General features: G+C 46.2%; 1 protein-coding gene across 1 annotated transcript in view; it reads left to right on the top strand.

Annotated features, from left to right (window-relative positions):
- Positions 1-9694, top strand: part of PLEKHM3 (pleckstrin homology domain containing, family M, member 3) — a 196635-nt gene extending 186941 nt beyond the window's left edge. The window contains exon 8 of the mRNA XM_011993900.1: positions 9434-9694. Coding sequence (XP_011849290.1) covers positions 9434-9611 — 178 coding nt within the window. The 3' untranslated portion in view covers positions 9612-9694. The remainder of the gene's footprint in view (positions 1-9433) is intronic.
- The last annotated feature ends 2220 nt before the right edge of the window (positions 9695-11914 follow it).

Genomic DNA, 11914 nt, shown 5'->3' with positions numbered 1-11914 from the left:
CTCAGGCACAGTGGCTCACGCCTGTAATCCCAGCATTTTGGAAGGCCAAGGCGGGCAGATCACGAGGTCAGAAGTTTGAGACCAGTCTGACCAACATGGTGAAACTCCATCTCTACTAAAAATACAAAAATTAGCTGGGTGTGGTGGCACGCGCCTGTAATCCCAGCTACTCAGGAGGCTAAGGCAGGAGAATCGCTTGAACCTGGGATGTGGAGGTTGCAGTGAGCTGAGATCGCGCCACTGCACTCCAGCCTGGGCGACAGAGCGAGATTTAATCTCAACCAAAAAAAAAAAAGGGAGAACTTGGTGGGCACCGTGGCTCACACCTGCAATCCCAGCACTTTGGGAGGCCAAGGCGGGCAGATCACAAGGTCAGGAGTACAAGACCAGCCTGACTCCATCTCAAAAACAAAAACAAAAACAAAAACACACACACAATGGGAGAACTGTTGTAATTTTATTTTATTTTATTTTTTTGAGATGAAGTCTCACTCTGTTGCCCAGACTGGAGTGCAGTGGTGCAATCTCGGCTCACTGCCACCTCCGCCTCCCAGGTTCAAGCGATTCTCCTGCGTCAGGTTCCCAAGTAGCTGGGATTACAAACATGAGCCACCACGCCGGCTAATTTTTGTATTTTTAGTAGAGACAGGGTTTCACCATGTTGGCCAGGCTGATCTAGAACTCCTGACCTCAGGCAATCTGCCTGCTTCAGCCTCCCAAAGTGCTGGAATTATGGCTTAATTTAGTCAGGCACGGCTAAATTAATCCTATTAATCATATTTAATTCATTTTACCTTAGAATGTCTAGTATCCTGTATATGTCTATAAGTACATGCATAGCACATAGGTTCACATGGAAGCATAAACTATACATGATATTGGCTGATTTCCTATTCAAGCAAATTAAAAATTGTTTGCTTATGTTTACTTACACAATAACAAAAGAAAACACCAACCCAAAACATTTAAATAACCAGGATCCAGTAAGTACCCTCCTTAGCTAAGAGATTTAAGTAATCATCTTGGTTTTTTGGAAAAAACAATAATAGCTAGTGACTGTATGGGGTGCCTTGCATAGTAACCATACGCAAAACCGCACTCACATGCCTGATAACGTGCACTTATTTCTGAGCCCCACCCCATTCGTTGTGGGCTCTGCAGAGTGGAAACCAGCCAAGGCTCTGCCCTGCTCTGCAGGCCTGTCCTTTTGCTTGTCAGAGATCCAACCAAACTGAAGCCTGAATTTCAATCCAAGTGAAATATCTGAGGCCATTGCCTGAGCCAAAAATAAAAATGCAGCAGGAGAAGAACCCAACATGAACATAGCAGAAGCATTTCAGTGACCTCAACACGGGGCAGGGGCCTTTAGCAGTTTCCTGTGACCTCCCTGTGTGCAGCAAGAATCTGGAAGGGTGCAGACAAAGCCATTGGGCCTGTCTCTAATTGGTCTCACATCATCAGCATTCCAGAACAGGAAACTGTCTGCAGCCAGGAATTCTTGCTTCTTTGCCATAATATTTGAGAAGCAAACCTTTTCCCCCTGCACATACTTAGTTCTGCTAGTTTGCAGCAGGTTCATTTTCCTGGTTTCAATAGCTACAATAAGAGCATCGTGTCTGGCCTATCTCTTGGTGATGGACTATTAGATTTCCAGGGTATGAACTTCTTCTTCACTTGCTATGGGTCAGTAAGCTAACGTTTGGGTCAAAGACTTCATAAAATATATAGTCTCATTCCATGGTGCCTTTCTTTTTTTTTAGGCAGAGTCTCTCTCTGTCGCCCAAGCTGGAGTGCAGTGACATGATCTCGGCTCACTGCAACCTCTGCCTCCTGGGTTCAAGTGATTCTCCTGCCTCAGCCTCCTAAGTAGCTGGGATTACAGGCATGCATATGGTGCTTTTATTGAAATTCAAAGTGAGATTTATGCTACCCCAAAATGGGGGAGATATTCCCCTGCTCCTATCCCAAGGAAGGGGACCACTTTGACAGGGCACACACAGATAATTAGGAGTGCCCCCAAGAGCATCCACAGAAGCCGAACTCCAGTCCCCGCTTCCTGGTCCCATGTCTTGTGGTGTATCCAGTGTTGACATGCACCCAGTTAACTCTGGTGCAGCTGTCCCAACAGTTAAAACACAAACATACTTCCACATAGGCTGGTAAATGGCTGTCGTCTCTAGCTGGCCCTCCTCGTCCCCACCCCCCCAAAAAAACTTGACAACATTTAACAATTACCTTTTTTTTTGCTTGGGAAGAAGGGGTACTGATGAGGATTGGGAGAAGGCTTAAAAAGGAACCCTTAATTTTTAATTGAAATTTTATTAAATAGGGGCAAAGTCAGTTCCTTTTGGCCAAATTCCTGAGAGTCAGAGCTGTATATACTAGTTCATATAAGCTATTTCATAGCTTGATTAATCAGTGCAAATAAATAAAATAAAAAGTAATACTTTACCCCTTAAGGTTTATCTCATGCAGTCTCAGCTTATGAGTTTGAGACTCTCTGGGGAGGTGGCAAAGCTACGTTCCTACTCATGCACCCACAGACCTTGGAGCAAGACAGTTTGGAGAGAGGAGAGTACAACCCAGAGTAGCTCCCTCAGCCCCTCAAATCCTGCACAAAATCTTCAAGTTGGAAGAAACTTTAGATATCATCTAACCCAAGCTTCTCTTTTACTTCTGTGGAGAGTGAGGTTTAGAGATAAAGTAACTTACCGAAGACCCCTATGACACCAAGGCCAACCTGGGCCGAGGACTCGGGGCTCCTCACTCAAGCTGCGGTCTCTTCTCTGCAGTAAGCACCCCATTGAAGTAGTATTGGTCTCCGTTTTATTGCAGAAGTTGTTGAAACTGGCCAGGCGTAGTGGCTCACACCTATAATCCCAGCACTTTGGGAAGCCAAGGCGAATGGATCACGAGGTCAGGAGTTCAAGACCAGCCTGGCCAACATGAGACGGTGAAACCCCGTCTCTACTAAAAATACAAAAAAAATTAGCCGGGCGTGGTGGCGGGCACCTGTAGTCTCAGCTACTCGGGAGGTTGAGGCAGGAGAATCGCTTGAAACCGGAAGGCAGAGGTCGCAGTGAGCCGAGATCGCACCACTGCACTCCAGCCTGGGCAACAAGAGTGAAACTCCACCTCAAAAAAAGAAAAAAAAAAAACAAAGTTGTTGAAACCAACTTCACAGTTGCATAAAAGCAATTTATTTTATGAAGTAGATGTAAAAGTTTTAGCTTTGATTTGCTAGCTGGCCCAGGTAGGACATAAAGAAGCAGAAAATACCACAGAGAAACAGCCCAGAGGTTCCTGGCCAAAGAGCAAATACATGGGACTAAGACGCACTACCAAGACGGCTTTTAGATAGAATTGAAAAGTCAGGCCGGGCGCAGTGGCTTACACTTGTAATCCCAGCACTTTTGGAGGTCGAGGTGGGCGGATCACCTGAGGTCAGGAGTTCAAGACCAGCCTAACCAACATGAAGAAACCTCATCTCTACTAAAAATACAAAATTATCTGGGCATGGTGGCGCATGCCTGTAATCCCAGCTACTGGGGGGACTGAGGCAGGAGAATCGCTTGAACCCAGGAGGTGGAGGTTGCCGTGAGCCAAGATTGCACCATTGCACTCTAACCTCAAGAGCAAAACTTCATCTCAAAAAAAAAAAAAAAGAAAAATCAGAGTGGGTCAATAGGGAGTGACTGAGTGATGCACAGAATTGTGTCACTGATATTGACTTCTTAAATGATGTTCTAAATGATTTCCATTTAGGTTCGTGCGACAGCAAGTGCGGTTTTTGCCATTAGAAGTAACAGAAATCGAGGCTGAGGCAGGAGAATGGCGTAAACCCGGGAGGCGGAGCTTGCAGTGAGCTGAGATCCGGTCACTGCACTCCCGCCTGGGCGACAGAGCGAGACTCCGTCTCAAAAAAAAAAAAAAAAAAAAAGAAGTAACAGAAATCACTGTTTGGTTAATATTAATATTAGTGGTTTCAACTATTTTATCAAATGATGTGTTTAACATATGTATTTGTGAAAGTTAAATGAATAAGTACAGTACACTGGACCTTATTGGTTGGTAAGAACATAAGCCAGCAGGTGACACTTGCAAATTCAGTATGGGGGGTCCTGTGTACCTGGGTACCCCCTCTGTGATGCATTTTCCACTAGATTAGGTCAAGGGTTGTCCACAGGGATGGTTTTGCCCTCCAGAGGCATTTGGCAGTGTTTGGAGATATTGCTGGTTGTCATAACTGGGAGGAGGGGGTGATGTGGCTACTGGCATCTAGTCGATAGAGGCCGGGGATACTGCTACACATCCTCTGATGCACAGGACACCCCATCACATCAAAGGATTATCACCCAAAATGTCAGTGGTGCCAAGGCTGAGATCCCTAGGTGTGAAAAAAAGTGAAGCAATGAATGTTTTCAAGAAGAAAAAAAAAAAAGAAAAACGCATTGGATGACTTTGGTCAATAACAAATGTCTCCCTGCAGTTACGGACACTGCAAAGGGAGGATGTCGGTCTTTGTTTGCTGTGATGTTCAGCAACATCCAGCAAGCAGTGAAACTGCTCATTGCTGGACTGGATGACTCAGAAATGAAGAAACCAGCTTTCATTTGATGTATCACAGAGGAACACCAAAGGGACATTTCTCTTTCATTACCTGTTGCAATTTTCAGCAGAGATGATTACATTGGCAGATTTGCCTTATATGAAAGATGTGTTCCTGAAAAGTTGTATGTGCTAAATCATATTTTAAATATAGTCAAGAAACTCAGTGAGCACTAAGGAGGACCGATGAATCTTTTTTTTTTTTTTTTTTTTTTTGAGATGGTGTCTTGCTCTGTCGCCCAGGCTGGAGTGCAGTGGTGCAATCTCAGCTCACTACAGCCTCTGCCTCCCGGGTTTCAGCGATTCTCCTGCCTCAGCCTCCCGAGTAGCTGGGATTACAGGCACCCGCCACCGCACCCAGCTAATTTTTGTATTTTTAGTAGAGACGGCGTTTCACCATGTTGGCCAGGCTGGTCTTGATCTCCTGACCTCAGGTGATCCGCCTGCCTCGGCCTCCCAAAGTGCTGGGATTACAGGCGTGAGCCACTGCACCCGGCCAATGAATCTTTTTAAAGTAAGAAAATAAAATCCTATTCTCAAAGAGGAACACTCCCATATATTACATTTTTTAATGTAAATATTTATCCTGAACTTTACATTTTTATTACAGGGCTCCATAAATCTTATGTAAGAGAACAATTTCCCTTTCTCCTTCCTTTTCCTCCTCTTATTCTTTTCCTTTAAAGAGAAAAGGGTTGGGGGAGGGATTAACTATAGATTCTCAGAATTTGGAAAGGTCATTGATCAATCTATCCATACTACAGTTTAAAAGATACCTGCTGGGTTACAAATTGTTAGAAAATAGGATTTTGTTCTATTTTGAAATCATTAATTTTTTTTTTTTTTATCTCATGCTTTTTTTTCAGTTACTGACCTTTGGTTAGAAAGAGCAGGTGCGCTCAGCTCTTCCATCACCCCATGGGTGTTTGTTGCACCAGAAATATCCGATAAGACTCAATCTCTTCACTCACTGGAGCCTGGTATCAGCAGAGATAAGGGAGTGGTACTGAAGGAACCCAGGGTTTTTCCTCCTTATCAATCACTGCCCTGGGGCTACATCCCTAGGTGTATAAATCACTGACTAACCCAGCAGGGGAAAGGGGGCTGAAAGGAGGAAATTTATATGATAAAGCTACCATTAGTGTCACTTTAGTGATAGAAGGTTACAGAGGTGTGACCAGTGGGGACAAAGCCATTGCCACTAGGAAGGAGCTGGCCCAGATGAGAGAGGCTCTAGAAGACATGGGTCTGACCTTTATCCTCACTGGAAGGAGGAAGGGACTGGGAAGAGGAAGATGCTAGAGGTGACCCTGCCATGTCCAGGATAGCGCCTGTGTCAAGGAGACGGGTACTAGAGTCACCTGTGAGGGGTGGCGTCACAGCCTTTGCATAGTCCTTCCACTTACAAGTATGTTTCTCTTTATTTTTTTTTAATTTTTTTTTTTTTTTTTTAATTTTTTTTGGAATGGAGTCTCACTTTGTCACCCAGGCTGGAGTGCAGTGACGCGATCTCATCTCACTGCAAGCTCCGCCTCCTCGGTTCACACCATTCTTCTGCCACAGCCTCCCGACTAGCTGGGACTACAGGTGCCCGCCACCACGCCCGGCTAATTTTTTTTTTTTTTTTTTTTTTTTTTTTGGTATTTTTAGCTGAGACGGGGTTTCACTGTGTTAGCCAGGATAGTCTGGATCTCCTGACCTCGTGATCCACTCGCCTCGGCCTCCCAAAATGCTGGGATTACAGGCGTGAGCCACAATTATGTTTCTCATTTTAGTCTCACAGCAACCCAGTGAGTAGGAAAGGGTTCACCATGAGCAGCATTTTACAAATGAGAAAACCAAAGCACCGAGAACTTAAGTGGTAACTTGCCCACTGTCACTCAGCTACAAAGAAGGATTTGTGGTTTGACACGGGTGTTCTGACCAGAAGCCCCACGTTTCCCTATGCGATGGCTCCCTGCTCTCGTTGGGATGGCCAGGCCTCAGCCAGGCAGTGTGGCGCTCGGTAAGAGCCTTGGCTGGGCTGCCAGGAGCCCTGGGCTCCAGTCACAATTCTGTCTCCAACTCACTGTGTCCCCGGTAGGCAATCCCTAGCCCTCTTGGAGTCTCTTTTCTCATCTAGGCAAGGAGGGGGTTGACTGAGATGTCCTCAGGTCTCCATAGTGACATGGCTGAAGTCAGGCTGCAATGCAGCCATACAGAAGGCAGCAGGCAGCCTGAGGGGCACCCTGGCCGGAGCAGTCCTTGCTGTTTGCTAAGCACTTCCCACCACGGCCAGTAACTGGGAATACACTGCATCCATGATGTTACCTGAGGCTCGCAGCACCGCAAGAGGTGGGTGCTATGTAGTCTCCAATTAGCTGATAAGGACACTGAAGCGCAGGAAGCTCAGAAAGGCAACGTGACTTGCTTAAGGTCATTAGTCTACTCAGACTGTCACATGGAATACGACAGACTGGGTGGCTTAGACAACAGAAATGTGTTGCCCCCAGTTCTGGAGGCTGGAAGTTTCAGATCAAGGTGCCAGCAGGGTTGGTTTCTGGCGAGGCCTCTCCTCCTGGCTTGCAGAGGACCCCTTCTCTGTGTGTGCCCACATGGCGCTGCCTCTGAGGCATGCGGAGTTGGGGAGAGCAAGCTCTCTGTGCTCTTCTTCTAAGGACACTTATGAGCTTGGATCAGAGTCTCACCCTCATGACCTCATTTAATCTTTTTTTGTTTTTGAGACACAGTTTTGCTCTTGTCACCTAGGCTAGAGTGCAGTGGCGTGATCTTGACTCTCCACAAACCAACACCTCCCGGGTTTAAGCAATTCTCCTGCCTCAGCCTCCCAAGTAGCTGGGATTACAGGCGTGCGTCACCACACCCTACTAATTTTGTATTTTCAGTAGAGTCGCGGTTTCACCATGTTGGCGAGGCTGGTCTCAAACTCCTGACCTCAGGTGATCCGCTTGCTTCAACCTCCCAAGGTGCTGAGATTATAGGCGTGAGCCGCCACGCCTGGCCAACCTCATTTAATCTTAATTGCCTCCTAAGCACAGTGTCTCCAAATATAGTCACATTGTGGGTAAGGGGTTCAACATATGAATAACGGGGACACAGTTCAGTTCATAGCAGTCACACAGCCAGAAATTGATGTGAAGCTCCTTGCCGGCTCGCCTCACTTGACCCAGAGAGCTAAGCTGGGGGTAGAGCTGCTGGGTGAAGGAAGTCCTGTCTTCCTGTCCCTCCACTGGAATAGGTGTACACGCACGTACACACATACACGCACACTCTCTCTTTCTCCCCCTTCCAACCCCCACTCCTCCCAACAGTGTCTCTCCATCCAAGTCACTGCCTCCTCTCCAAGGTATGAGAGTGGGTAGGAAGATCTTCCTTTCACTAAGCCCTCTGGGTCCTGAATGGTGCTGGGGTAAGTCAGTGGCAGACTAGGAGATAATGTCCCCAAGACCATCCTGCACCCAACACTGAAACTCAAGACCTATGGAAAAAGCAAAAGAAGCCTGAGGCTGAGCCCTCGGGACTGGTTCCTTCGCAACCCTCTTTGAACCCAGTCCAGTTCTGGACCCTCCCTGAATGCTGCAGGCTGAGCAAAATTACGCAGGCACAATTCCCTGGGCTCCTAGGACTTGGTACAAGTTTCCTGTTACCCTTACGGAAGGATGAAAACTCAGTCCATATCGGCAAACCACTCACTGGAGCAGCTGTATTTGAGCTTGTCAGTTACTCATTATTAAAAGCTTTGCAGACCAAATGCAGTGGCTCATGCCTGTAATCCCAGCACTTTGGGAGACCAAGGCGGGTGGATCACCTGAAATCAGGAGTTCCAGACCAGCCTGGCCAACATGGCAAAACTCCGTCTCTACTAAAAATACAAAAATTAGCCAGGTTGGGTGGTGGGTGCCTATAGTCCCAGCTACTCGGGAGGCTGAGGTGGGAGGATCACGTGAGCCCAGGAGGTGGAGGGTGCAGTGAGCTGAGGTCACACCACTGGACTCCAGCCTGGGTGACAGAATGAGACACTATCTCCAAAAAAATAAATAAATAAATAAAAACTTCACTGTAAAAACAAGTTATTCAGACTCCCGTGCAGGTTTCCACCAAGCCGAACAACAAACGAGTCATCCACCTGGAATGCTTCCTCTCTACAAATGACAATATCTGTCATATTGTTGGGAAAATGTGTTCTCCCCACTGTCTCCTGCTTTAATGTTCACGCTCATGTTATAAAAGTAGACTTACAAAGGTAGGAGTTTTTTCCTAATTTTTAAAAAACTCACAAGATTTCATAGACCACAGGATGTCATTCAGAAAATGAAAATGTGTCATTTTATCTTTTAAAACTGTCAAATAAAGGCAGCTAGTTAACAGAGAACCACTTAGCTCGTGTTAACGGATGTAGAAAGCTACCTTGCCACAGATGTAACGCAGTGGCTGTCACTGGTGTGCCGAGCGTTTTCACGAGGCACTCCCCCCTCATTTCTAGGGTGACTTCACCCTAGAGTCACCGCCCCACTCCCTTCTCAATGGAGAGCTTCTGGTGTTCTGTCCATTGTCACTATGACCAGAATTGCTGGGTGACTGCGGACTCCCCCCCACTCATAAGCCTTAGTTCAGATCAGAAAAGCAAAAATGTTTTTCAAGTGAAATTCAACCTTGAGCATTTTGGAAAAGCAAACAGTTCATTTCAGTGAGTCATTTCTCTTCCCATTGGCAGGGTTGTCCAGAACAGTAGATTCTGCCGCCAGCTGCACCCGAGGCCACAGGGCTTCCCGTTTGTCTTGCTGGCTTCAGTCTTGCTCATCATATCCATGGTTGCCTTTTGCAGGTGTGAAAGCTGTGGAGCCGTTTTCCATTCTGAATGCAAAGAAAAGTCTGTCCCCTGCCCGAGGTGTGTTCGCCGAGAGCTGCAGAAGAAGCAGAAGTCTTTCTGGCAGAGACTGAACATGGACGAGAGTCTGGAGGAGGCCTGCACCATGTTCGAGCTGTCCTACCAGAACACCTGACTCCGGCCGACCCGAAGGCCGGGGACGCGCCAATCAACAATCCATCAGCCCCAGAGCGGCTTCCTAACCAGCCAGTTAGACCCCTTTGGAAGAAGAGTATGTCTCCTCTTCAGCTAGCTATAGAGAGAGATATATATTTATTTATATATGCACAAATACCTATACGTCCTGTACGTATGCTCTGTGTACATCATTGTCCAAACGATCCACAGAACCTCTGTGGCTTGAGAAACTACCAATAGCTGGATTACACTTAGCCAAGAATTTCAGCTGCTTGCTCCCAGACAAAACGTGGTCTACACAATGCTTTATAGTTCAGATGTTTTTTTCTGTCTCTCGGGACATTTTATTACCCGAGACACAAGAGGAAGCATTTCCTGCACAAAACAGTGATTTAGGTTATTTTTGTGTTATTTATTTTTAGCCTTCACAGAGGCTGAAGTAACTGAGGCAGGCACCCATCATCATCTGTTTCATAAGAAAACCTTCAAAACACAAGAGACGGCTGGGTCCTTCCAGGACCTGCTGTCCCTGGCGCTCCCACCTCAGTTCCTCCCGCAGAGGCGGGGAATCACCTAAGCAGAGCCGAATGGCTGGAAACAGGAGCCAAGCTCCCTCTGACAGAAAGCATACACCCCTAATTTATGAGGAGAGCTGGTTCTGGTTTTGAAGTTAATCTCAGAAGTTTTTTCCCCGAGAAGAGAAGAAACCTCTGCGACCAATAACTGCGTGTTGTCCGTCTGTTTGCCGGTACGAATCCCAACACCTGCCTGATGATGTGACACTCCACCATGTTTTCCAGGCTGTACACATGGCTTTCTGAAGAACAGCTTTCAACGGGTGACCATGGTTGGTATTTATGATTCTCATGATGCTGGCCGGAGGAAATGTCCTGGGAGTGTTATTAAAGACATCGGCGTGTAGACTGGTAGATAGGGCTGTATGGTACGTATATTCACAGAGAGGGTCGTTTTAGTTTCTTTTCTCAGAATCCTGTGTAGGCAGTTCCTACCTATTCGTTTTAAGTGCTTTATTTCTCATTGTTCTTCCTGCACTTTCATTTTGACCTTTGTCAATGTGACCGTTCCTGCTTTCTCATTTTTTTGTTTAAAAAATCAGAGTAATGTAGAACTTCAAAATATCAACTTTGGACTATTAAGAAAATACCAAACTTACAAGTATAATTAATGAATTAGATCTAATATTATTTAAATAAATATGTATGTACACACACACATTATAATTGCCACCTTGAAGTAAAGCAGAGAGAGCTAAAATAAACAATAGGAGTAAGAGAGAGAGCTGCTTTGCTATTCGGCAGGTAGCGTTCTCCCGCTGCAGTGCCCTTGGAAGAGCGCGTGGCAGTCACTGTGACCAAAACGGCAGGTAGGATAGCCCTGGGACCCTGACAGCTCCCATGCTTTCCCCTTAACTCTCTCTAGAGCAGGAAAAGACATTTATAATGAAACATTTCTCAGTAGACGTTATGAGAAGATTCTGTATCTTTCGTGCTGAGCAGATGCCTTCTATGTCTTCATGGTTTAGTAGTTTTGCTGCTATTAGGATCAGTGGCTCACAAAATACTTGGTACATTCAACCCCATTGCTCCTTTCCCCCACACCCCGCTTCCCCAAGACCCCAACTCATGATACTTCCGTCCATCTAGAGATGTGATATTTCAGACTGACTTTCCTGCAGTTACATGTAAGCATTTTACCTCTCAACCCACACCAGTTCCTTTGGCCCCAGACCACACATTTCAGCTTAATAGCTCAGCACCACACATGCATTTATTTTCTGACTATACAGTAGCAGCAACCAAGGCTTGAAAACTTGTTAAAAGGCCAGGGCCCTATTCATGAGACGCCTCACGGTGCCTTTTACCCTTAGAAAAGCAGGTTGACTTTACCCCCACTCTAGTTAAAGAGAACGTTGCGCACAAAAGAAAAAGGGTGGAAAATCTCAAACACTTGGCAACAGGCAAACAAATTTGATCATCTCCTTTCCTCCTCCCCTTGGTAAAATACAGTATTTATATTTTCCAGCCTCAGAGAAGATAGCAGAACATGATCTTTCACAAGAGAATTATAGACCTGCTTATTATAAAACAGATGTGCTCCCATGGCAAAGTGCCTTCTCCCTCCGCCCCCAGTTCCCTGTCACTGTAGCTTACTTTTGCCTTCGCTGTAATTAATGTATCCGTGATTCCAACTGTCAGCGAGGCCGTTCCCAGCACACTGCATCTGGAGACCTGAAGTGCAGGGCCATCTCCTCACCTTGTAACAAGTCTGCCCGACGTACAG

The sequence above is a fragment of the Mandrillus leucophaeus genome, unplaced genomic scaffold (genome assembly GCF_000951045.1).
Source record: "Mandrillus leucophaeus isolate KB7577 unplaced genomic scaffold, Mleu.le_1.0 Scaffold436, whole genome shotgun sequence".
Lineage (NCBI taxonomy): Eukaryota > Metazoa > Chordata > Mammalia > Primates > Cercopithecidae > Mandrillus > Mandrillus leucophaeus.
This window is presented reverse-complemented; position numbering and strand designations above follow the sequence as displayed.